Here is a 27,056-nt window from a genome sequence, read left to right as displayed (position 1 = left end):
GCGGGGCCCTGGCTGGAAGAGGCGCCAGGTATTCTTTCCCCACACGAAGAGTGCTCTACTGCCGTGAGGTCTATCTAGTACGGTGTCTCGTAGCTACGTGTCACTATTTAAATTTAAATGAGTTAAAATAAATGTAAAATGTAGTTCCTCACACTACCCATATCTTAAGAGCTCAAAAGCATCATGTGGCTCATGGCTTGGCAACCATATTGGACAGCACAGAATTAGAACATGACCATTGTCACAGAACATTCTGCTGGACAGAAGGTTGAGAGGCAGGAACACGCTCACCACTCCAATGCACAGGAAGAGAGGATAGCGGGACCCACACATGTTTTCTGCCATTTAAGGTGCTCTGAACACCAGCTCCCCAAAGTGACCCATGTAACACTGTAATTGGACCAATCCCAACTGCCCTTCCGCTCCCGGAGCTGGGGGGTGGGCCGACTGTAAGTCTCTAGTCCCAGAGTCTAGGGAGAGGTAGGTGTGGTCCATGTTCCCAGTTTTCCAAATAGGCCTTTTCTCTGCTGTCCATATTACATGGGAAATGAAGTGTTGCTTTTAAGTGACATGTGATTCTTCCTCACAGGAGACCTGATACCTCCGAGATAGAAGAGACCACAACCCCGTGTCCATTCTGTAAATTTCTTCTCCCGGAATTCGAACTCCTCTGCCCTGGATGTAAAAACAATATCCCATATTGCATTGCAACAGTAAGCTTCTTTATAATTTCCTTCTTTGCATTTCTATTTATAGCCCATTTGAATACATGATGAGTGGCAGCATTTTTTTCACTTCTAAAATCTCAATCCCTCAAATTTCCTGCAACTTTTAGCATATAATTTTATGGTTAACAAAGTTGAACATTATATTCAGAGCATATAATAGTTTAAATGAGTATGTACTGTGGGGCAAGGTACCACACATTTGGGGATCACATGGCTTAAATCCTTTCTCTGCCATTTACTGACTGTATAACTTGCTGCAATTTGCTTTACCTTGCAATTTAGATAATTTCTCAAAATTGAAGACTATTCTTTTATATGTGAATCTGACACATTCTGGCTTTAGTCCTTTTGATGCCATCTCTTTCTAATCAGTTGCCACCTAGATTAACTATCAATGATTTCATCATTTAGAGGGCTGGCTTTTAACTGGAACCCAGTTATTATAATTGAATAATGGTGGGTGGATTAAAAATAAAGGTGAACTTTACTCCTAAGTGTCCTGCTTCCAGGGCCGACACATGCTGAAGGACGACTGGACAGTGTGTCCACACTGCGACTTCCCTGCTCTGTACTCGGAATTTAAGATGTAAGTACATCCTTCCTTCAGGTCAGACTTATCCAAACACGGGCCTCCACTCAGCCACTCTTCATCTGAAGTCTCCTCCTTTGTTCACGCTCCCCCTAAAGGCTCAGATTGTCTTCTTAGGAGAACCTATGACCCTTAAAAACATCATCATTAAAGGGGATCTTGCAGGAGACTGAATGTTCCTAATTTTTTAAGTATCCCTAGTTTTTAAATTGCATGATGAGTGTACTAAAAGATGTAGACAGGAATAGTTGTTCTTATAGGAATAACCCAAAGGAAAAGAAATGGTATGTATTTAATCTATTCTGCCTTTCCTCCCCCAAACAGCATGTTAAACAATGAAAGCACATGTCCCATGTGTTCAGAAAGATTAAACTTTGCTCAACTGAAAAAAATTCTGGACTGTACCCAGTACCTGCGAACAGAGGTGGAGCAGTAAATGAAGTGTACAGGTAAGGGCCAGGCCATCCACTCACCTTCCCAGGGCACAAGAGGCCCAAGTCCCCACGGCTTCGCAGTTTGTGTTCGCATTGGCTCCGTTTGTGAATTGCGTCATTAGTCAGATTTAATGCTGAAATATAGGCTGTACCGTCTCCATAGTGACAACAGTCATTGTCCAAGCAGCACCACAGATCCCATCTGGACCGTAACTTATCTCTAAGTGTTTGGTAGAATTCACCAGTGAAGCCGTTCAGTCCTAGACTTCTGTTAGAGGTTTTTGATTACTGATTCTCTCTTTACTTGTAACTGGTCTCTTCAGACTTCTCTGTTTCTTCATGATTCTGTCTTGATAGATGATATGTTTGTAGGAATTAGTCCCATTTCTTCAAGGTTGTCCAGTTTCTTGGCATATAGTTTTCACAGGAGTCTCTTACCATCTTTTTCAAAAATATATCTTATTGATTAAGCTATTACAGTTGCCCCATTTTTCCTGCCTTTATTCCCCTCCTCCCTGCACACCCCCTCCAACCCACATTCCCCCCCTTAGTTCATATCCATGGGTCATATATGTAAGTTCTTTGGCGTCTACTTTTCCTATACTAACCTCACCCTCCCCCTATTTTCCACTTACCATTTATGCTTCTTATTCTCTGTACTTTTCCCCCTCTCTCCCCCTCCCACTCCCCTGTTGCTAAGCCTCCATGTGATCTCCATTTCTGTGGCCTGTTCCTGTTCTAGTGGTTTGCTTAGTTTGCTTTTGTTTTAGTTTTGGTTGTTAATAACTGAGTGTGCTGTCTTTTCACTGTTCATATTTTTTATCTTTTTCTTAAATAAATTCCTTTAACATTTCATAAAATAAGGGCTTGGTGATGATGAACTCCTTGAACTTGACCTTATCTGAGAAGCACTTTATCTGCCCTTCCATTCTAAATGAAAGCTTTGCCAGATAGAGCAATCTTGGATGTAGGTCTTTGGATTTCATGAGTTGGAATACTTCTTTTTAGCCCCTTCTTGCCTGTAAGGTCTCTTTTGAGAAATCAGCTGACAGCCTGATGGGAACTCCTTTGTAGGTAATTGCTACTTCTAAGATTCTCTCCTTACATTTCATCTTAGCTGATGTAATTATGAAGCGCCTTGGTGTGTTCCTCCTTGGGTCCAACTTCTTTGGGAGACTCTGAGCTTCCTGGACTTCCTGGAAGTGTAAGTTTATGTCCTTTGCTAGATTGGGGATGTTCTCCTTTATTATTTGTTCAAGTAAGTTTTCATTCAATGTGTTGCTCTTCTCTTCTCCTTCTGGTACCCCTATAATTTGGATGTTGTAATGTTTAAAAGATGTCCTGGAGATTCCTAAGCCTCTCATTTTTTTTGAATTCTTGTTTTTTCACTCTTTTCTGGTTGAATGTTTCTTCCTTCTGGTACACACCGTTGATTTGAGTCCCAGTTTTCTTCCCATCACTATTGGTTCCCTGTACATTTTCCTTTATTTCACTTAGCTTATCCTACTTTTTTTTTCATCTAATTTGCGACCAAATTCCACCAATTCTGTGAGCATCCTGATTACCAGTGTTTTGAACTGTGCATCTGATGGGTTGGCTGTCTCTTCATCACATAGTTGTATTTTTTCTTGAGCTTTGATGTCTTCTTTCATTTGGGCCATTTTTTTCCCTTGGCGTGCCTGCTATGTAGTGAGGGGTGGAGCCTAAGGTATTCACCAGGGCAGGGCAACCCAGGTGGCTGTGTTGTGACACTGTCTGGGGGGTGGGTATGAGAAGGAACAATGGCACTTGCTTCGCTCTCTGCTGGCTCTCAGTCACTTCCCCTGCTACCCACAAGCAAAGTGGGCCCTTCTGGTGCTGATTCCCATGGGTGGTTAGTGTACATTCTAGGACCCTGTGGGTCGCTCCAACAAACTCTCCTATGAGGCTGAGAGTTTCTCCTGCTGCCTCAACCCCCACAGGTGTTTTCAATGAGTGGTCTGAGGCTTTATTTCTGCTCCCCCACCGGAGCTCTGGGTTGCATGGTCTGTCTCATTCCCCAGTTGATCCTCCCAGTTTATCTGCATGCAAATGTAGGACCACCTTGTCCACTAGCTGCTACCTTGTGGGCCATCCGCCGCCTTGCACCCCGGCCCTCCAACCGCCAGCTGCCTCCTTGCTGCAAGTCCTCTTCACCCACCTGCACAACTCCACCCCTCCTACCAGTCTGGATGAATGTTTTTTCTTTAACTCCTTGGTTGTTGGACTTCCATATAATTCAATTTCTTGCAGTTCTGTTGTTTTTTTGTTTTTAAATTGTTGTTGTCCTCCTTTTGGTTGTGCGAGGAGGCACAATGTGTCTACCTATGCCTCTATCTTGGCCGGAGGTCTCTTACCATCTCTTGCATTTGTGTTATCACTTGTAATGTGTCTTCATTCACTTCTGAGTTTGAGTCCTCTTTCTTGGTGAGTCTGGCTAAAGGTTTGTCTATTTTTAGCAAAAAAAAAAGCTCTTGCTTCCATTGATCTTTTTTTAGTCTTTCATTTATTTCTGCTCCAATAATTATCTTCTACTAACTTGGACTTAGCTTTTTCTTCTTTTTCTAGTTCCTTGGTTGTCAAGTTGGGTTGTTTGAGGTCTTGTTTCTGAATGTAGACATTTATCACAGATTTTTCCTTTGGAACCGCTTATGCTACATTTGCCATAAATTTGGGTATGTTGTCTTTCCATATCCATTTGTCTGAAGGTATTTTTTTACTTATTTTAATTTCTTTGCCCCATTGGTTTGTTCAGTGACATTCTGTTGAGTCATAGTTGTAAATTTTCCAATCATCCATTCAGCCACTCCATGTCTTTTGATCAGTGAATTTAGTCCATTTAAAATAAGTATTGAGAGGTATAGACTTGCTGCTATTTTGCCAATTGTTTTCTGGATATTGGGTAATTCCTTTGTGCCTTTCTTCTCTTGCTCTCTCCCTTTGTGATATGATGTTCTGTAGTGGTACCCTTGGATTCATTTCTCTATCTTTAGTGTTATCTGTTATAGGTTTTGCTTTGTGAATACCATGAGCCTTACATGAAACATCGTATAGGTCTAAGTTAGGAAAAACTGAAGTTCTACATTTCTACTCTCTCCACACACATTTTTTTCTTGGTTTTCACAATTTACATCTTTATCATGTGGTTTATCTTGTAATAAGTTACTGTAGTTATAGTTATTTTTACTAGTTTTGTTTTTCAACCTTCAAAGATTTATACGTGATTAATTCATCACCGTTATATTTGGTTATTCTGAATTTATGTATTTACTTTTACCATTGAGATTTACATTCTCCTAAGTTTCCCTGGTATTAATTTGTGCCCTTTTAATTTTAGCTATAACAAATCCTTTTTTTTTCAATCCTTACCAGATGATATGCTTTTTGATTTTAGAGAGAGAGTAACAGAGGGGGGAACAGAGAGAGGGAGAGAAACATCGATGTGAGAGAGAAACATCAATTGGTTGCCTCTTGCGTGTGCCCCTACTGTGGACTGAAACCACAACCTAGGTATACGCCTTGACGAGAATTTGAACTTGTGCCCTCATGTACTGGATGATGCTCCAACCAACTGAGCCACCCAGCAGGGCAAGAAGTCCTCTTAACATTTCTTGTAAGGCTGGTGATGAACTCCTTTAGCTTTTCCCCGTCTGGAAGACTTTCTCCACCTTCAACTGTGAAGTATAGCTTTGCTAGTTACAGCATCCTCTGTCCCTTTTTTCTTTCAGCCCTTTGAATATATTATGCTGCTTTTCTGGTCTCCAAAGCTTCTGCTGAAAATCTGCTAAGTCTTATGTAGTACCCCTATATTTCTTTTGCTGCTCTTAAGATTCTCTCCTTGTCTTTAATTTTTGGCAGCTTAATCATACTGTCTTGGTGTGGGTCTCTTTCGGTTCCTTTTGTCTGGAACTGATTTCCTGGATCTGGATGTCTGTTCCTTCCCCAGAGTAGGGGTGTTTTCAGCCCCTTTCTTTCTTCTTTGGGACCCCTGACATGCAAATACCGGTTTGCTTGATGTTATCCCCAAAGTCCCTTAAGCTGTAATGTTTTTTTCTTTTACTGTATGAGTCCCACTGCCCTCAGTGTGCTGGTGCTTTCTTCTGCTTCATCTAGTCTCTGATGCTGAACCTCTCTGTTGTAGTTTTCAGTTCAGTTATGGTATTCCCCAAGCCTAATTTGTTTGCTACTTTCATCTTTGTTGAAATTCTCACTTTGTTCATGCATTCTTCTTCTGAACTGGTGAGCATCTTTATGACAAATAATTTTAACTTTTTATCAGTTAAATCATTTATCTCCATTTTAAGCTATTTTTCTGAGGTTTTAGTTTGTTCTTGCATTTGAAATATGTTCTTGCATATTTGTTTTCATTTTCCTTGATTCTGTGTTGGTGTCTATGCCTTAGATAAAACAGCCACCTCTGCCAGTCATGGCATGTTCTCATGTAGGGAAAGAACCTTATCCAGGCCTGCCTTAGCTCTGGGTTGTCTCAAACCTTTGAGATTGTCTAAGTAGCCTTCTTTGTTCCTGTGGCTCCCGGCCATTGAGGGTGTGCCAGCGTCTGTCAGGACCTACATACAGGCTGACTCAAAGCTGGGCCTTCAGGCCACAGCAATTACGATAAGCATTTCTGACCCTGCCTCTGTGCTGAGCCCAAAGTGGGATGGCAAGTTAAGCACACATTCTCTGTTTATTACAGTCCAGGGGGACCTGTGAAAGTAAACCCTGCAATTTTAAAGGGTGTCCCCTGGAAAGCAGCAAAAACCTGAGCATCCAATTTGTAAACAAGCTCCTTTCTGGGAGAGACCAGAGACTGTGGTCACAGCAGGGAGAGGTTATGTAGATGGCACCTGCCAGCCACCAGTCTCTGGGGAGTGTTGGCCCCTAGATATATGTTAAATGACAAGCCTGCTTCTTAGGCTGTATCTTTTAAGCTAAGCCAATAGGCCTCTTTCACAGAAAGACAATGGATTTCAGTCAGCTGCATATGTGCTGAGCCCTGGGGTTTTAGCCGTGGTGGGTTCATGCAGTCCCACTTAGAACTGGTTCTCATGGGTGTTAAGACCTACTGGTTTTCAAAGCTAGATGTTTTAGGGGCCCCTCTCTTAGGTAGAAGTCTTAAAACTCAACGTACCAGTTGTGGGGCAGTTTGCCAGGGGTGGGGTCTCTGGCGAGACTTTCTTAGCCTCTCCTGCCCTCTCCTGTGGGTGTTTTCCTCATTCACCTTATGTATAGGTGTCACTTGCTAGGTCCTGCATTTCTTTCAGAGGGAATTGTTCTACATGTAGCTGTAGATTCACTGTGTCTCTGTGAGAAAGTAGTTCTGGAGCCTTCTATGTTGCCATCTGGACCCACAGTATACCTTCACAAGCATGGTTTAATTTAGCTGGGTCTTCTATTCAGGTGGGGGCTCACAGGCTGCAGCTGGTTGGAGCAGCAATCTCACCTGAGGCTCAGTCTTCGTCCAGCCTGTTTGTTGGCAGAATTTTACTCTTTCTGGTCAGAGGGCTGAGGCCCCAAGCTCGTAGAGGCAGCCCTCAGTTTTCGATACACGGTGCTCCCTACAACATGGAACTGCACTTCTTCAAGTCTGGCATGAAAGAGTCTCTTCCAGGCCTGTAAAGTTCAAGGATTTGCATGAGGCTTTTGCATGCAGATTTTGGAGCAGTCCCCTTCCCAGGACACTCTCCTTCACTTCTCAGTGTATCTGGCAACCTCAAACTCCTGTGACTCTCCAAACTAAAAAGATTGACTTCGCTGTTCAGAGTTTAGCTGTTCCATGCAATGGACTTGCCCTCAGTTGAAAAGCCATACAAAGGCCTTAACCTGGTAGAGTTCTTTTCTTTCAAGGGTTGTCACTTTTCCAATAGTCTACATACTTTTGGTTGCTCTAGTTATAAACTGAGTACAAAATACTACCTATGGGAGGATTCATCTGCCATTTAATCTACACAGACTCTCCTGAGTCTACACTTGCATGAAATTAGAGCTTTAGACCGTGGTATCATAACTACTTGCAGACATGCCTCAGTGCATGATTAGGCACGACTTTTTGCGAGAGTCACTACAAGTATTTTATTATACAATGAGTATTGGTTGAAGTTATTGCTCACTGACTCCTTTTAGACAAGGAATCCTCAAAAATCATTTTGTTCAAGTTTTTTCTCTAGATTACTAGGCACTTACCTTGCATTTTCTCACTATTCCCAGTAAGGTAGCTACTGTCAGCCTCACTTTATAACAGAGATTCAACAGCCTGACCACACAGTTTTCATCAGTCGCAAGGCCAAGACTGAAACACACTGCTGACCACAGACTGAACATTTGTAACTTGAACACAGCGATGATCCAGCTCCACGTTCCATGAATGAGCAAAAAAACCTCTGTAGTGTGCTGGGCTTTATTACTAAATGCCAGTTATATCTGAAAGACTTCTAAAAGCACGTGGGCTTATCTGCTTCTTTCTAGACATGGCCTGAGACAGCGTCTACCACATGCAGCTGTGCCTGTGACCTGGTGGATCCAGAGATGGTCCTTCCTGGACACAGAGGGAAAAACAAAGGTGACCTGTCCAGGTTGCCACTTTCCCCTTCCATAGAGTGACAAAATGGTAACATGTAACATTGCTGTTTATTACACTTTGTATATTTCTTTTTCATATTCTGTGCTCTGCACTGTTAATAGTATCCTATGACATAACTGTAAATATTCAGCTTCTTTTGATAACTTTTATATTTTGAAATATGTCCTTTAAATAAAATTGTTAACTAGATATTTGTGATGTTTTTCTGGATTTGAAGACACACAGGAAGGCAACTTGAAGCACTTAGTGCAGTTTGGGCACTTACAAGTTTGAAATGAGAACTTTACACAAATCAAGGCTATTCAGTGGAATCGATCCTTAAATAGAAACACCAAAAATCACTACAATATTTGAGAGAATGACACCATCAGCTTTTAGTCACTATCTGTCCTGCATTGCTGCACTGCACACTGTGGAATTCCTGCTGCAGATTAAATCATCTGACCCCCCCAAGACAACACCTCACTCCAAGTCCGCCCTGGGTGGTTACAGCGTGCACTTCCCTGCACGTGTCACATGCCTTGTGCGTCTTAGACCAACATGCATTTCCTGCGCTCGTCCTTGCTATCCAAGATCAATGTGACCGAAGTCTAAGCAGCTAACGGAAATGAGCAATATGGCCTAACTCTGAATGTTTCAGATGATACGACTTCACAATATGACCACCAGCATCCTGAGCACTGCACAGGTACCAACAAGCCAAGGGGAGGGTCCAAGTATCCACGTGCATGATGCCTGCAGCCTGTTCTCTTCTTCCCTCCCTAAGGCTAGAGGATTGGCCAGCGGCCTTGGCCTTGCTAAGTGGTACAATACAAGTCACTATCAACAAACCCACCCTTAGTCTCCTTGTTTTCCACGATCACTGCAGGGGTGTCACATGCATATAGGAATAAGTTATAGGCACTTGGGATCTGTGAGTGGAAGTACATAGAACAATGCATTCCTTGTTCACGAACCACCAAAATTTAACAAGACAAAGGATACAGTATTTTGTGATAGATTACAAAACAGCCAATATTCAATGCATCTCCTAAAAAGCCAGTGTGCACTTTTATGCTGCAAAGATGATGGATGGCAATCTAGTGGCTCCAATAAGGATTTACTGTTTGCTCCAACAAACACGCACTCCCAATACAGACCCCTTAGACTCACGTCCAAACTGCCTTGGACCCACCCACTGCTACCCAGCACTCACCTCAGTCACATCCCTCATGGTCACAAGGGCTTCAAAGAGGACTCAGACCTAGTCTGTCGTATTTTAAAAAGCATATTTACACTCTCTAACTCAAAGTTATTTATCTTATACACAAATTACACCAATCATGTATAGAGCATTCATAATTAAAAACAACACGTGAAGGACACTTTCTTGTTCTGACTGCAAGGACGTTACGGCCTTTTTCCTGGGGATCACACAGCAAAGTATATCTGAAAACAGTGGCAACAGGGGAAAGTGCAAGAAACTCATGCTCATCGCACTGGGTGGGGAGGCAGCCATTGGCGAGGGCCATCCTCATTCCCTGGGGTGGAAGCCAGGCTTTAACACGGAGGGGGAGGGGCTCAGAAGCTAAAGGCTGAAGTCAACGTTCTGTTCCCATAACGAACTTAATCTGCATGAAAGACGTTTTTCACGTGATAAAGACCCTCTAAATCCATGACCTTCCAAACAAGACTCTCAGTTCCTTAGAGGCAGGAATTATTATCCTGATTTTAAATTCATTTTAGCACATTCCTCTGAGCATTTACCAACAAGATTAAAAAACAGACACCTGAATTCCACACTAGTCTCACAGCCTGAGAGCCGCCCCACAGGTATAGTTAAAATCGAAAGTTCCAACAGGGTCAGTCTGTGGAACCCGCCACAGGACAGAACCAGACTTCCCTGGGCAAAGTAAACAAGCCAGAGTTCCTCTTGCCCACAGCCAGAGTGAGATTAGGTGTCTCACCTAGTGAGGCCCCACCAGCTTGAGCCTGATGGGCGGAGACCCTGCAAAGACAAGAATGACCGGCAATGCTTTCGCAGCCCTCCACGCCCTCCAGTAATAGCAAAGAGGCTCGGCCGTGAAATTCTCTCCACAGCAGGGACGGGGTCAGCACGCACAGCCATAATGAGGCTGGAAATCAAGAGTTCTAACTCTTCAACTGCCTCAGTTACGTTTCCCACTGCTGGTTAGTAGTAAAATTAATTTTTGTCCAATCATTTGCAAATTAATAAGAAAGCTATGTACCAATACAGTATTTTACTGTACAAGATGACAATCTTAAGAATTTGTACATATATCATATGAAACATTTTTATTCCTAATTTATATTTTGCAAGATATTTGGCAATGTGCAAAGAATACCCAGTTCTAGGTGGTGATTGTTTTGTATTATGATTTATTTACAAAATTTCACCACATAATAGTAACTAGCTTTAAAAAATCAGCATTGGACCTATAAAGGCTTGTTAAGGTACACAGTTAAGCTTACAAAAGTCGCTTAGTGCCACTGTTCTTGGGCATGTCGCAGCACAGTCGAGTTAGGCTGGGGCTGACGGGGGCCAGTGGAGGACCCAGGTGGTCCTCCAACCTCTATAAGAGGTGTACGGTCGCCTACCGGTTACATCTTTCTAGCAGTGCCGCCACTGACTTATAATGGGGCCATCTGGTCGCCCCACTCGCTTTCCTTTGGAAAAACAAGGCATCCTCTAGACCAGCTAACTGGTCAACAGGGTGAGTACAAAGTGACTGTCAGTAGTAAAAAAATGGCTTCATTTCTTTGAACTTCTTCCTTTTCGTTTTCTGGACTCATCTTTTTCTGATTTTGAAGGCTTTGAAGATTTTGTCTTTTTCTGTTGGGAGGAAAAGATGCACAAAATAGTTAATAGCTGTGTTTATGAGTAAATGAAAGCGGTTCATCTACATACTTTCAAGAAACAACTGGGCTACTTGCAGCCTTGAAAAGTTGGCAGTAAAAACTAAAAAGCTACTTAGAATCTAGAATGAAGATATGTTCCCTACGTATGCAGTTTCCTGGATTTAAAACAAAGGTATATTTAGGAAAGACGAAGAAGACCATTTACAAGCAGGGTAAAAGACCTTTCTTTCTGTTTCAGATTCAAGGGTCTAAACACTGAGTGTGAGGAGAGGGGGAAACAACCTCTTCTGTGCCACGAGGCTAAATGGGGAGAGCTCCGCTGCTGAAGGCCACGAGTCCTGCATATAAAAAACGAAAGTGATGGGCGAGGCCCTGGCAGGGGGCTCAGCCGCCTAGAGCGTCATCCTGACAAGCCAAGGTTGTGGGTTCGATCCCTGTTGCGGGCACACAGCAGAATCAATGAATGCATACACGGTTGGAACAACAAATTATGTCTCACTCGCACGCCCTCTGCCTTCCTCTCTTTCTCTAAAAAAAAATCAATTTAGAAAAACTGAGGGGCAAGAATGACACACTCACAAGAGAGAATACACACTGCATCCCACTGCCTCAGCCAAAGGCAAACAGCGGGCCGATACTGTAAGTGGCTTTAACCTGTCCCAGCAAAAGATGAGGGTGTTTTGCTCTAGAAAACTTCTATGGGCAGTTCAGTGGCTGCAGAAAAACTCAACAGAAGGGAGAAGTGGTCACTGAAAACACTTTTCCTGGTTGTGCTGTGAAAATGTGTGTCTGGGCAAAGCACAAACCAACAATCAAATAAATAACAATCATACTTTTCTAACAGCATATGTCCATCAATTCGATTTGTTGGTGTTTGGCTCTTCCACTATTATATGAAGCTAACTGTTTATAAAAATGAAATCTATATCTTCTTCACCCTCAACTGTGATGAACAAAAAAACATGAAAGTATCTTCACAGCTTTACTTACTGAACAGGCTCTGAATAATTTCTGAAGGCAAATTATACACAAGAAAAGATAAACTATTTTGAGGGAGTATCACAGGGTTCCTCTCTGTAGCTTACAATACTACCTTGATCATAGCATCAGTTTCCATTGAGTCTTGATCTCTCTCATCAGACTGAGAGTCGTCTTCATGTAACTCCTCACTGTATTCGGAATCCAGTGCCGGGCCTGTACTGTGTCTGGATGTCTTCACTGCCTGAAGTGCGTACGGAGTCAGGTGGACTTCCTTATTGTAAGCTCTTGTAAAGGCTGCTTTCACCTAAAGAAAAGAAATGGGGAGAGTTTTTAAAAAGATCTGAGTGCCGAAGAATCCTTTTGAACTCTGTAGGCTTAAAGGCTTTGAAAAACCCTGGAAGCCTCTTGAAATTATTTGTAAAATATTTATGCATTACGTGTGTGTGTGTGTGTGTGTGTACTCCTATGTATAAAAGCATTTTTCTATGGAGAAGTTACGTATTTTTAATGATATGCTTAATAGAGACCATGACTCAAAACGATAAAAATCAGTATTTAGAAACTTAAAGGCAGACAAGAAAGTCACTTTAAGTCATCATTTTTACCTGGTCAATGTTCTGCAGTTCTAAGTAACAGGCAAAGTCAACAATCAATAAATTTTTTTAAAAGGCACATAGTGCCCTGACTGGTGTAGCTCAGTGGGTTGAGCGTGGGCCTGCGAACTAGAGGATCGAGGTTCAATTCCCAGTCAGGGCACATGCCTGGGCTGCAGGCCAGTTCCCAGCAAGGGAAGCATGAGAGGCAACCATACATTGATATGTCTCCCCCCCCACTTCCCTTGCCCTTTAAAGATAAATAAATAAAATCTTAAAAAAAAAGGCACACTGTAAGGCACAAGTTAAAGCCTGCAATTACCACAAAACAACTTTGCTGATGGTGGTTACTTCAACACACTAAGTAACCTGAAAAGCTTTAACATCAAGCTGCTAATAGCTGCAGGGTGAGCTCATGAATTCCAACTGTAGACGTCTCTTGTGAGAAATCACACAGAACCTTTACATCAGGTCAAAACCCTGGAGAGGGCAAGCCTTCTGAAACAGCCCCAGGTAAACAGGCACAAGTGTGAGTCCTTGGATCATCACATACATTATTTTACTTTCAATTGTTCATGCTCATTATATAGAGAAAGTAGGGACTACACTATCCCGTACGTAACAAGCAGTCCAGCTGGAATACTGAGCCCACAGATCAGGCGGACGTGTGAAAATCCTCAGCCAGTAACACTTCTTTCTTCTCCTAATGCATTACCACCACCTCATGTTACGTCACCCGGCTCATCTCACCCTTATTTATAAGGGATACTTTTATGTCTGTTCCTAAGCTTTTCTCATCTTGCTTTTCCACTCAGCATAAAGAGAAGGTAAATATACAAATTGTAAAGTCAAATCCAGAAGTCTTGTCTTAATACTGTACTCAAACAGCATTTGGAGAGCACAGACTATAAGTAATAAAAAAGTCTGAAGGAAAAAAACTAATCCTTTTTAAAGCATGTAAACATCTCTAAAACACTCTCAGTATGAACCTGGTAATTACACAGTGAGGGAAAACCAGTGGGTTACACAAGTTACCTTGGAATCCAGCTTGGAGAAGGGACTAGGCTTGCCTCCCCAGCTGCTAATTTCCATGATATTCTCAAAGTCTTCTTTCATCAAATAATATGCATCCATAAGGGCAACAACATCCTGTATTCCTTCTACCCCATGTGAGGTCAAGGGCCGTACAAGTGCATCCCTTATATGTGACAGATAATCCATATTTACAGTTCTTTTGCTGGAGTAAGTTCTTAAACCAAAGCAAAAGAGACACACCTGTAGTCAGTGGCAAACTACTACCAATTCAAGTCAGACTGTGCGTTATCAATAGTTAATCACATGGAGTTCAATCACTTTTAATAATGCTTTTTAACAAATGCGTTTAATAATGGAATGCCTACTATTCAACAGCTGGTGGAGAGAAAGCTTAGTGCTACCCCACCAGGGTGACGGGCAAACTCCAGTGTGCCCGGGGGGGATTTTCCATTTACCTGGATCAGAGAACGTGAAACACGAGTGCAGGTTGTGTTTCCACCCTACTCCTAAGGCCCAGGCAACAACGGTGTCTCTGCTCCTACTTCTTGTGGCCCAAGAGCTCTCTCTCCCAGCCCCAGACACTGAAAGCATCGGTGAAAGGCAGCGAGATTTCCTGCCCGAAGTGCCCTGCCACCTGCTAATGGGGGTCCCCAATGCCTTTCCGTCTCTGGACTGCAGCATACAGAATTCTACAGGAAAATGCTTCCCTCACAGTTCCTAATGCTGTTCCTCTTCAATGTTTAGTTCTAGAGTGGGGTTTCCCCAAATCTTTAAAAAAAAATTCTGCAGAGAAAGCTCCTGCAGAGTCACAAGGTGGCATGACCCACACACTGGCCAGGGAGAGAATTAGGGAAACAGCCTGTGACCGGCTGCAACTAGAATGTTATCAAAATGGCTGTTTTTCTTTCTCCTTACATGCTGTCATTTAAAGACATAAAATAGCTGAAAACTCCCTAAGAAACATTTGTTCAGCAATGCTATGTGCTAGGCAAGTGAGCCTCAGTCCCTACCACCCGAAAGGTTCAGTCCAACAGGAGAAGGGGGCAGACATAAGACAGGAAGACCACGAAACAACATGCAAGTCCAGCGCTCCAAACCTACACGAGCACAGCAAAGGGGAGGCCCCCGAGGCAGAGGGAGGAAGGACCCTTCAGAGCAGGGGGCAGGGAGCAGGACGAAAGCCGAGAGGCGGGCCCGCGACCTGACTGGTGAGAACGGCAGGGACACAGACGCTCCAGCAGTGTTCCATGGTCAAAAATAAACCCCTGAAGCTGACTTACTATTTGTACGGAGGCACATTTTCTAAGTTTCCGAACTTTAACAAAAGTGTACCAATCACCAGAATTTTGAACATCCTTAAACCTCTCCAAGCACATTGGTTTTCATCCTCTGAGGCTCCACTTGCCATTACAAACCAAACCGTGTGCCCTCTCCCGGACAACGGGGACAGTGTACGGTTGGGACAGGTAAAAACCAATTCGCTTATTTACATAGTGCCTTTTCCAATTCAATTATTGTGAGGCGAAGATGTTTTATATGCCCACCAGTAACAGGCACGGTCACAAGAACCATCAATAATATCACTGTCTCAGACACACATGGTGTTAAATTTATCTGAGGTGTGGCACACCTATCACCTGGCTTCACTCTTCCAAAGTGTCCTGTTAAGTGGTAAATATAAGGGTTATAGTGACTTTGGGTTAATAAAATGCAGTCTCACGAGATAAAAAGGAACTCATCAGGACCATCTATCGAGTTAGCAATAAAATCAAACTAAAACATGAACTGTTCGGCTAACGTGCTCCTTCCCGGATGAAGGCTAAATCCCCCGCCCCGACGAAACACCAGGAACGGAAGGACACCACTTACCGGAGGCTCATGTGCAACGCGAGGTCCTGAACGAGGCGGTCGTGCTTGCCTGTGGACGAGTGCTTCCCCAGCCAGCTGGGGAAGGAGGGAAACTGGCCCAGGGAGCCCCTCATCAACTCTCCAGGGAGAACGCTGGCATAAATGGCCTGAAAAGATCAAGAGCAGCCCGTGACTTAAATTCTGTGCAAAGCAGCTTCCTTAGCAGCAGTGGGCTTCCAAGCAGCCTGGAAAACGCAGCCCCGCAGCCGGTGCCCCGAACCCCAGGGCGGTCAGTCCCTCGCCCTCCGTCTTGGACCTGCCGGCATGGGGAACCTCCCAGAGAAGCACGTCTTGCCGCCTGGCCCTGAGAGAGGTCGGCCTGCCAACTGAGCCCCTCAATCACTGGCCCTGACACACCAGCTACCCCGTGGAGGCCAGTGTGGCAGAAGGGACGCTGCTTCAGAGCAGCGTGACCGCCTCCAGCACAAGCTCCCAACAGCACAGGAGATTCAAAGCACGGAAGGTCTGCTCTTTCCATCATCGAGTAAACTGACGCCTGAGCAAAGTACGAGGGGTATTGCTGGGGATCTCTACCCCCGGGGATTTCACTTTGTTAAAGGCTGGAGTTATACATAAATTTTGTATCTTGCTTTATTCTAATAATTAACTAAGTTTTTCATATTAGCTAATCTTTACAAGTAATTGTAAAGGTGGCAGTGTTCTAATCAAGAGAATTCACCACAACTCATCACTCTCCTGTTGCTGGACATGGAGATTCTGTCCCATTTTTTGCCACTGGAACTATTGACTTAGGGAGCATTTTTGTATATTAAGCTTTTCTCTTTAAAATTATTTTTAAGACAAATTCTCAAAAACACAATTACTAATTTAAAAAATGAACACCTTTAAAACATGAGAAAGAATTCTTTATATCCAAAATGATTTTTTTTTTCAAACAACGTGTGGGTACGATTAAGAGAAGAGCAGGCCGCCAGAAGTCCCCTATTACTCAGGCCAATGATGGTGCAGAAATACATAAAACTCCAACAGGAACAAACACTCTTCATTATGAATGTTTACAAAAGTCTATTTTGAGTAAAAGATATCAACTGAAATAAAGTACCCAATTCAAAGCTGCCTCTTTAGCAAGAGAGAAGAAAATCAGAATCCACGTATCAGAAGGTACCTGCTGACCTGGCTACATTTCTTCAAGGAGAAGTTACTGAGGAATCATCTGGGAGAGCCAACAATGCCAAAAAAGACATAGATTCTTAAGGTAAAACAGGAAATGAAACTTCTGACTCACATCTTAGTTACGACCACAATGTAACATTCCTATTTCCATATGTCCACTTACATAAAAACATCATAAACCACTGACAAATGGGGCTAGATCAACAAAAAGACAATGGTGACCACAGAGTGTTTTAATCTGTAACAGAGTGTATTTTTGCCGTAACAGCAGTAAGGTCTATCTGGTATTTTAAACAATTACAGGAGCTAGAAGCTACCTTGTTCTCCCCAACTAAAGGAGAGCCTGCACTTTAAGGAGAGCACTACGCTTACCTGTGTGGGCAGAAGGCTCCAGTTTTGCTGACTCCGGATCTGCCGGTCCACCAGGTCACCATCACATATGCTATCTGCTGCTCTGCTTAGAAGCATCAGGTGCTTTTTCATGTCCCCCCTGCAGGATGAAAACCAGCCTGCATCACGGCCCTGCCCGCACCCCACAGCCCTCCCCCTCCGTCGTCTGGCCACCGCAGTGCCAGGAGGGCACTACCTGTGCCCCGCACCAGCTCTGAACACTCACCCTGCAGCGATGGGCTTCACGTGTACGTAGTTCTCCTGGACAAAGAGGGGCGCTATCGAATAATCGTGAAAAAAGAGATCTGATTTGTCCATGAGTGACATGTGAGCAGTCTCCTCTCCAGCCGCGAACACTTTCCGGGCAACATCAAATGGGCCCTAACAAGAAAGAGGGACGCTCCTAGTGGAAGGGCCAACACCCACATGCTGACCAAACCAAATGCTGGCCAGGATGTGCGGCGACAGGAACTTGCGTGCACTGCCGGCAGGAACTCCAAGTGGTACAGTCTGGGAGACAGCTGGTGGTGTACCACAAGACTAAACAGACACTTAACCTTACTGTCCACTAGTTGTGCTCCCTGTTCTGTGCCCGGGTGAATTAAAAACACACATCGCACACATACACACACACAAACCCTGCACATGGATGTTTAGCCCCTTTACTTGCAATTGCCAAACCTTGGAAGTTGCCCTTCAGTAGGTGAATGAATAACCTATGGCACACCCAGTGGGATATTATTCAGCACTAAAAAGAAATGACCTACCAGGCCATGAAAAATTATGGAGGCACGTTAAAATACAAATTACTAAGTGAAAGAAGCCAATCTGAAAAGGCTCCACAGTGTGATTCCAACTATAAACATTTCCAAAAAGGTGAAACTACGGGGACAGTGAAAGGTGGGTGCTGCCAGGAGTGAGGGAGGGGAAGCTGAGCGCGCAGGATTTTTAGTAAGCGACGAGGGCAGACACGTGTGACTGCACATCGTTTGTCAGGCCCACGAAAGGCACGCCACTAGGGACTCTGGGCAGGAATAACGCGTCCGAGCAGGTCGTCAGTGGCAGCAATGGTGGGTGCTGGCCGTGCAGACGGTGGGACGTGCGGGGACGGGAGGCATGTGGAGAATCTCCGCACCTTCTGTTCAGTTCGGCTGTGAACCGAAAATTGCTCTAAATTTTACTACCTTTTTTAAAAAGAGACAGTAAAAACACTGCTTGATCACTGCTCTAACTATAATAAATTCTGGCTAGTGACTAGGTGAACTAGAACAAAGAGATAATTGACAAGAATGTATTATAGTTAGAGCAATGATTAAGCAGTGTTTTTACTGTCTCTTTTTTTAAAAGTTTGTAAATTAGTTTCAGGGAGGTTATTGAACTATAAACCATTAACAACAGATTATTCACAACAGATGCAAAACCACTGAAAACATGAATGAAATCCATACATCAAGGACTCTTAAGCCATTTTACACTTATCGAAGCATGTATAATTTAAAACTTCCCTTTCTCAAAATTTACAATACACGTGGACAGTCCTTGAAAAAATTCCATTTGAATTAGAAACACTTTTAGCAGCTGTCTATAACTCTTATTATAAATATCCAGCCCTGGCCAGTGTGGCTCAGTTGGTTGGAGCATTGTCCCGTAATCCGAAAGGCTGCTGGTTCAATGCCCGGTCAGGGCACATGCCTAGGCTGCAGGTCTGACATCATGTTGGGGCACATATGGAAGGCAACCGATCGATGTTTCTCTCTCTCCGCCACCACCCCCGCCAACCCCCCACTCACCCCTCATATCAAAGAGCAATGAAAAAACATCCTCAGGTGAGAATAAAAAATAAATAAATATCCACAGGTTTCATAGGTGTGTCAAGGAACAAGAATAAATGGAAATCCATTCATTACCAGTTTGACATCCTTCTTGGCTCTGTGGGAATCGGCCTTGGCCTGGTCGTAGGTCAGGGCCTTACTCTGTGCACACCACATGCTCATGTTGTGTAAGACCTACGAGAACCACAGATAAGACTCTGTCAACAAGACAGAACCACCACGCCCACTCCCCAAAGGCCGAAGGCATCAATTCAAAAGAATCATCAACTGTCATGTAGTACATATTTAATTTACCTGTCTGATATCTTGATTGGCTCCCAAAATTATTTCATTCATAGCTGGAGGGGGAATCTTCAAACCCTCTTTAAATGCAACAGACAACATAGCAGCCTAAAAAGAGAATTTCAGTGATTTTTTTTTTTGCAACTTACATAGTCAGATATTTTAAAAATATTTTCAGGTACTTTTAAAACTGACCCTTTAATAAATACAATAATGTGATGGAGAAAAAAATTCCCAACACCATACCTTAATCTGTTCAACCCGAGGTCTTTGAAAACGAAGATCAAAACAATGATGAACCAAAGAGCGAATCTTGGGATGATTTCTGTCATTGCACATGCAAATAATGGGAATTTTTGTATGTTTTATCAGACCAATTAATTCCTGCAAGGCAAATTAGCAACACAAAAATAATTATTTAAAAAACACGATACCACACAATGCATGCAGTCTCCGTTTTAAAAACCTCCCCGGCAACATGGCTGAATTGCCACAGATACCACAGCATAACTAGTTCTTTGTATTTCTTGTAAACAACAAAACAAAACAGTAAAACTGCACGACCGCACTGCCGCCGTTACCTGAATGCCTCCCCTGTCCTCACTGCCCGCCATGCCGTCCACCTCGTCCATGATGAGGGCGTGTCTCGTGCTTCCCGAAGGGGCTGCTCCACCTGAGGACAAGCAGTGGGACAGGACAGAAACAAAACAACTGTTGTTGGAACACAGCTCTTTACAAACATTTACATAACACATGGTACACTAGTAACAACACATTCAAAACTCCACTCCTGTGAATCTGCTAAAAGCATATGCAAAGTACATAAATGTGTCCATGTATGCATTTTTACATTCTCAGAAATCCCTAATACCTAAAAAAAATGTCCTCTACAAGAATTACATCAGAGGCTTTTATTATTCTCTCATTTGCCCCAGGATATATACAGCAGGGTGGCTAGTGCACAACAGTGGCAGTTAAACATGGAAATGAACTTGTTTTCTTACATACCCCCCCCCAAAAAACCAGTTCAAACAGTCACATACTTGAATAAAAGCCTTTGATGCTGGTATTGCTCAGTGACTCAGCAACAATCTCCTTCAAACTGTTCTTACTCCGAGTATCACTTGCATTCAGTTCCACGTAGCTATATCCCAATTCCTAATCAAAATATTAGAAACCATCACTATCACAAATTATTAATTCTTCTTCCCCCCCACGAAAAAAAAGAAGAGAGTTAAGGAAGAAAGAGGGTAGAAAAATCATACAAAGAGCCATGGCTAAAAAGATAAAGTAGAATAATAACAGACAATGAAATTAACTGTAGTATGCCTCACAATCAAGAGAGTTTTAAAATATCATATTCATACACACAAACACACAAGTTTGGCTGATAAATCAATAACCTGGAAGAACAAGCAATTTTACTATTTGTTTCCTGAAGTCCTAGAAAGAATTAAATATAACCAACCCAAGATTTCAATATCAGACGTAAAATTAATCTATTATAATTCTTGACTTCGATAATAAAGGTGTCATTCTTTGTCAAATTCTCCCTATATACAATTGTCCTCTCAAATCATGAAAAAATCAAGTTATTCTGGTTTATTTCCCAAAATTGACTATCTTAATCATAAAGTATTAAAAAATGCCTTAATTGAATTACCAAAAAAGGTAATGACAACAGGAAAAGAAAGAGCCATGTTCGACATTGTAGAGACTAGGTAAAAATAGATTTCTTTGGGTTTTTTTTTTCATGTTTATAGAATGGAAATTTTATAGTCCTTACACCAGCTAAAACGTTATGCTCTGGTCCCTACAATGAAGATAAAACAAAACCATCAGCTTCTGGGAGAGAGGATCAATAAATCCCGCAATAGATGTAAAAGAAGTTCAAAGTCTTCACTGTATCATTCTGGTCCCATTTCACGTGTCATCTATACCATTCTGACGCACACCCACTGCGGCTGGCTGGACGGCCCTGTCTTCTCATTGTCTAGGAACAGCAGCCACAGGGACCACAGGGGGAAGGCAGGGTCCCACTGGCCGGGACCCTGAGAGTGGGAGGGTCCTACTGCGCCACTGCCCTCCTCTCAGCAGTCACCCGAGGATGGTGACGGTGCACACACTCCTCAGAAGGGCATGTGAGGTGTTCCTATCTGCAAGGGGCTGAAAGACTGTTATCTATGAAATAATCAACCAAAGGCTTAACACACTGCCTGCACAAGCAAACACTGCCTATAATCATAACTACCAATATTTTTTTTAAAGAATGAAAATGACAAATATCCCAAACACCAAAGCAAACTCTGAAGGTTTAATTTCAGGAAAGTATGCACACACACCACTACACACTCACACACACGCGCACACCCGCTGCACACACCCAGCCCTGCGCTAGCTTCCCAGCCACACCGCACCAGGACACCCACCTGACAGACCAGGGAGGCCGTGGTGGTTTTGCCGACACCTGGGGGGCCTGAGAGCAGCGCTGCTTTAAAACTGGAGCCATCGTCTTTGCCAGCAAATTTACCAAACTTTGCTGTTAGGGAGAAAAAAGTTCCCGAGTGTTACCTTATGCTACCTTACCAAAATTCGGGGTTAACTGTGCACAAATTTAGCATCGAGAATAGTCCTCCAGCTTAGTTCTAAATTTGTAGGATATGTTCTACAAAGTATGAACAATAGGTTCCAGAGCATTTAGTAAAATTCTACACCCTAGATCAGCCCCACCCAAAATAAATTAATTTTTAAAAGCATTAACTTTAAAACTTTGATTTGAAATAATACTTTTATAATTTCCTTTGCTACAAAACACAGGTCATGGAGCAGACTACCCGGCCCCGATCCTGATTCCGCCTGTCCCTAACACCGCCACACACCAGCAGGGAGGACTTTCAGAAGTGACTCCAGCCTCTGGCCTGCTGCCCCCTTTACCAAACGAGGGTGACCATGTAATGTGCCTGGGAGGGATGCTGTGGGGTGATCGGCCCAAGTGCGGAAGATGCCCAGCAGGCCTCCATAACTGTTAGCAAGCACAATTGGTCTCCACGATCACGAAAAGAAAAATGAAATGAAGATGCTGTGCCTTCAACTATTTGGCACAGCTCTACAGCATTCTCCCTCCCCTGACGCCATGGTGCCTGGGACACAAAGGGTGCACACACGCACGCACGCACGCGCGCACACAGTGACTGACAGGAACTGCCATCTACTGCAGGCATGGGGAAAAGGGACTACAGATCACCTGAAGCCTTAAAGTCTTTTGCAGGCACACAAAGCACTCCCCCCACCCCCACTTTCAGGTAGATTTTATGTGGGTTTGGAAAGAGAGAAACCGCTTAAATGTAACCCTGTATCATTACAATTATACTATTACAAGTAAACTGGCTTCATCAGCCAATGCCTAGTGACCATGCACATTAATGAGCCAGTCATCACTTTGTCCTCTTGTTTCTGACACAATATCCTCCAGGGCAGCAGATGAAGCTCAAAAAAAATCACTACCGTATCTGTGACCTGAAATCTCAGATCCACCCTTTTGTGTATCAAATACGTACGTCATGGGTGTTCACATTCCATGACAAATGCACGGTGAACAAGAGCAGAAACTAGAGAAGCCTGGGACTACCAGGCCTACCAAAAGCAAACACTCCACTGGGATTTGGGGCTGCCCAAGCTGTAAGAGCACCTCAGCTTCTCACCTGCCCTTCCCCCAAGTCCCCCTGGCTCCCCTACTCCTGCGGACCTTGGTACGCGTGCTCCCTCCTCTCTGTTCACCAACTGACACCTTCCTGGTTTCCGAGTCTTGGCTTAGACAGCCATTCCTCCAGGAGTGGAAGCACACCCCCGTCCCCTCTGCACCACACGCTCACCCCTCCAACAGTACTCAGCACACGACAACTTAATGGTGGGCTCCTACGCCTCCCCCACTGCCTGTGAGCTCCACACGAGGGACTGTGTTTTGTTCACAACAGCACCTCTGGGGCCTAGCACAGCACGTGGGCTCAGAGCCGGCTCTCAATGAGTGCCTGCTGAGAGAGGGACGGGCCAACTATCTGACCTCGAGAACGTGCCACTGGGTAACAGCAGGGTGACAGACACACACACACATGAAGCTGTAGAATCACCGTGTCTCTGGTCCTCGGACGGGCTCTTGTGCCAGTTCTGGAGCCAGCGTAGGAGTTTGTTGGCGCAGCTCTGGTCACCTTGCTGTCCAATTACGGCCTTGAGCGAGGCTGGCTTATATTTGTCCACCCAGAGCAAATCTGCCACTTTGTTTTCCCCGCTGCCATCAGCCACCTGCCTGGCCCGGCTGTCGCTTGTCTGCTCGGCCACCTGCTCCTTGAAGTCCAGGCCTCTCTGAAACACACCTGTTTCCTTTCTCACTGACTTCACAGAGCCGTCCTTTCTGGGAGTCAGTCTGCACTTTTTGGATTCTGATTCATTCTTAGTTGGACTAATTTTTCTTTTTCCTTGGTCATTTTTCGAGGGTGTTCTCTGCAATTTGGACTTTTCTTTATTCATCTTAAAAATTGGAAAAATTAGGGAAAAAGAAATCTGGTGAGATGGATAATTTCTACCCTGCTAATGTGCTCTAGAGGATAACCTCAGATACTCAAGCCACCCAGCCAGGTTTGCCTTCTCACAATGGACCCTACTTGTGGAAATCATCACCTTCCAAACTTAATAGAAATTAACAGCACACACAATGAAAAACACCCAAATGAAATTTTTTAAAATAAGTAATCCAGTATTAGTTTGAAAACAACAGGGTAAAGGATTAAGAGGTTTTTGTTTCAGTTTTGTAAGTAGTTAAAAGTTAGCACCTCCAAATCATATATACACGGTGCCAGGTGGGTGCCAGACTCCAGGGGGTCACTTTGTAAGTTACGTGATGTCTGACCACCATGCCACATACACGACACTGATGTAGTAGTGAATGTCAACTGTAAATGAAAAAGTTTTTAAAACAGTTAATGCTTCCACAAAAACCTCTACACAAGTGTTCATAGCAGCATTACTATATTGTGTACATATATATATAATTATTTTATATTACACCCCAAAGTGGAAATAAGCCCAATGCCCACCAACTTTTGAACAAACAAAACGTGGGGTATCCACACAATGGCATATTAATTACTAATAAAAAGGAGTACTTTTTGCTAAGTGAAAGCTGCCAGGCACGGAGGGCTAAATACTGCATGACCCCTTTACACGAGATGTCTGGAACAGGCAAACCCACAGACACCAAGTGGAGCGGTGGCTGCTGGGGGCAGGCATGAGTGACTGCTGACGGGCACAGGGTTTCTTCAGGGAGCGAGGGGACGTTCTGGAAGCAGACTGCGGTGATGGTCGCACAACCTTGTGCATATGCTGAGAACACCGATTTATGATTTATAGACTTAAACAGCTGAATTCTTTGATTTTAAGAATGGTGTGTGAATAATAGTGAAAAAAGATGAATTCTTTTTAAGAATGGCTGTGAATAATAACCAAGTTATAAATTTTATGGTGTGAATTTTTAAAAAGTCCTGACTGGTGTGGCTCAGCTGGTTGGGCACCACCCCGTCGAACGAAAGGTCACTGGTTTGAATGCTAGTCGGGGCACATGCCTGGGTTGCAGGCTCAGTCCTGGTCAGGGCGAGTACAAGAGGCAACCGATCAATGTTTCTCTCTCATGTCGATGTTTCTCTCCCTTTCTTTCTCCCTCCCTTCCCCTCTCTAAAAGTAAAGAAATAAAATAATAAAAAATAGAATAAGTAAACCAGTGCCTCTTTACCAGTGAGTGAATGTCTGAGGAGAAACAAGGTATTATCAATGTCTTAAAGTATCTCCCCAGTAGATTTATCAGTTACAAAGGGAAAGTACTCCCTTTACTAGTGGAGAAACCTGACAGATGTCAACTTAACCAAGTAACCCAGATTACTATCACCAATCACAAGAGATGTCTGATGTGATGCTCTGTCAAGTGAGTGCACCATACCGCTTCGGTGATATCTTGCAAAAAATGCAAAACCTCAAGCTAATGATAGGAAAACATCAAAGAAATCCTTTTTTTTTTTTTTTTTTTTTTGTAGAAGCGCTCCTCCAAGAATGACAAAAGGATTGTCACCGATAGGAGGAAAGTAAGACGCAACAACTGAATGCAGCGTGGACTCTGGGAACAGAAGAAGACAACTGGGGGAAATGTGAAGTCTGAGTAACGTGTGCAGTTTATCTAGCAGTGGCGTTTCCACGTTGATTTCCTGGTTGTGATGGTTACGACAGTTGTTAACACTAGGAGACACTGGCTGAAGGGCCAATACTCATCATTCCCCAACATTTTTCTAACTGGAATAAACGTCAGACCACCTTGCCACCTGGACAGCAGAGCTAGGGATATGAAATTTGGCTACCGGCACACCTGTGCCCTGCACCTGGAAAAGAGCTGCACGTATGGGGATGACCGAGGCTGGCATCAGGAGGGGCGGAGACTGAAAGGGCCCTGAAAGCACTCAGTTCTCCAGATCCAGTCATTCCCACGCCAGGCCCACCCGGCCCACACGCTAGTTATGGGAGCCGCCACTTTCCCTTTTTGCTAAAGTTAACATGGGCTGGGTTTCTAGCACAACCGAGAAAGTTCTAATACAGTTTGAACTGAAAATGAATTGGTCATACTGATACCTTCAAGGTATCTTTTAAAGAACTCTCAAGCGATAACCCTCCACAAAGTCACTGCGAGAATATGGAAAATACGGGAAGTTTAACAAGTAGATACGGTAAGCGCAATACACTGTCCTCTCTCTCCTCGTATTCCTTTTAAAAAGGTAAGGACACACACCACGGAAGACATCTGGAGTGGAGTCCGCCTGCGCTGAAGGAAGTAAGGGAGGTTCCTTTGCAGCAGAAGGGGAAGTCAATCTTTTAGCCAACAGCCGGGTTCCCACCCAAGAAATGTCTATGAAACAGGAAAGTTGCTATAAACCAACTTAAATTCATTTTATACAAACCTCAGCTTCAACTGCTATTTCATATTTGGACTTCTTGCCTGGCATAGTTCGAATGAGATCCAGTAGGCCATCTTCGTCAATAATTTTTGTCCCCAAGGCTGCTGCCTAGTGATTAAAAATGCAAGCCATTAAAAACCTGTAGTCTTCTAACCATTACTCTCTGTTTTAAAAAAAGACTCTAGGGCCTTTTAATAGGCGAAAAAAAAACACATTTGTAAACAAATGCTGGAATTATTTTTTGAAACCATATTCATGAAAAAGTGCCATTGAAAAGAAAAAAATGGCAGATGCATCTGAAGAATAAGCTGGCACCTGACGTGTCACAGTGCCACTTTCCTGGAGTGCTCTCCTTTCCCCCGACCCTAGAAAAAGCAGTCGCCAGGGCCTCAGTCTGCTCTTCATCCCCTGCAGGACCGGCTTGTCGGGCAGACTCCTCCCCCCACTTCCCTCTCTAACCAAACTCCAGTGTGTCCATCTCCAAGTGATAAACTATGACCAGTCTAAGGCAATCAGGAAAGTCCTTGTCCTCCCAACTCCAGTTACAGCACTGAATGGCCATGCGGCAGCTCTAGCCAATCACACATGAGTGGAATCTCACAAAGAGGAGTCTCAGGGAACACTCCTGTAAAGCCAGTCACAGCTAGTATGACGTCTTGCCACTGCCCCCTATTCTCTGCTGTGAAAGCCTAGAGCTGAGCCAT

The 27,056-nt window shown here is 43.7% G+C and overlaps 2 protein-coding genes across 4 annotated transcripts in view; one reads left to right on the top strand and one right to left on the bottom strand.

The window, feature by feature from the left end:
• WDR19 (WD repeat domain 19) overlaps positions 1-8,538 on the top strand; it is a 77,793-nt gene extending 69,255 nt beyond the window's left edge. Inside the window, exons 34-37 of the mRNA XM_037138016.2 lie at positions 590-713; positions 1,238-1,314; positions 1,642-1,766; positions 8,235-8,538. Coding sequence (XP_036993911.2) covers positions 590-713; positions 1,238-1,314; positions 1,642-1,753 — 313 coding nt within the window. The 3' untranslated portion in view covers positions 1,754-1,766; positions 8,235-8,538. The remainder of the gene's footprint in view (positions 1-589; positions 714-1,237; positions 1,315-1,641; positions 1,767-8,234) is intronic.
• A 2,173-nt stretch (positions 8,539-10,711) lies between these two features.
• Positions 10,712-27,056, bottom strand: part of RFC1 (replication factor C subunit 1) — a 68,743-nt gene continuing 52,398 nt past the window's right edge. For 2 of the 3 annotated variants that reach the window (XM_053672273.1, XM_053672274.1), the window contains 14 exons: positions 26,356-26,460; positions 23,473-23,887; positions 21,793-21,902; positions 20,407-20,521; positions 19,945-20,036; positions 19,610-19,747; positions 19,376-19,471; positions 19,157-19,255; positions 17,476-17,630; positions 17,232-17,349; positions 15,687-15,832; positions 13,818-14,031; positions 12,302-12,493; positions 10,712-11,182 (listed from right to left, as the gene is read on the bottom strand). In XM_053672273.1, coding sequence (XP_053528248.1) covers positions 11,102-11,182; positions 12,302-12,493; positions 13,818-14,031; positions 15,687-15,832; positions 17,232-17,349; positions 17,476-17,630; positions 19,157-19,255; positions 19,376-19,471; positions 19,610-19,747; positions 19,945-20,036; positions 20,407-20,521; positions 21,793-21,902; positions 23,473-23,887; positions 26,356-26,460 — 2,076 coding nt within the window. In that variant the 3' untranslated portion in view covers positions 10,712-11,101. The remainder of the gene's footprint in view (positions 11,183-12,301; positions 12,494-13,817; positions 14,032-15,686; positions 15,833-17,231; positions 17,350-17,475; positions 17,631-19,156; positions 19,256-19,375; positions 19,472-19,609; positions 19,748-19,944; positions 20,037-20,406; positions 20,522-21,792; positions 21,903-23,472; positions 23,888-26,355; positions 26,461-27,056) is intronic. The other variant, XM_037138014.2, reaches the window with a different exon arrangement.

The sequence above is a fragment of the Artibeus jamaicensis genome, unplaced genomic scaffold (genome assembly GCF_021234435.1).
Source record: "Artibeus jamaicensis isolate MK-2021 breed Jamaican fruit bat unplaced genomic scaffold, CSHL_Jam_final contig_76, whole genome shotgun sequence".
In the NCBI taxonomy this organism is placed as follows: domain Eukaryota; kingdom Metazoa; phylum Chordata; class Mammalia; order Chiroptera; family Phyllostomidae; genus Artibeus; species Artibeus jamaicensis.
The sequence above is the reverse complement of the archived record's forward strand: the minus strand, read 5'-3'. Positions and strand labels throughout refer to the sequence as shown.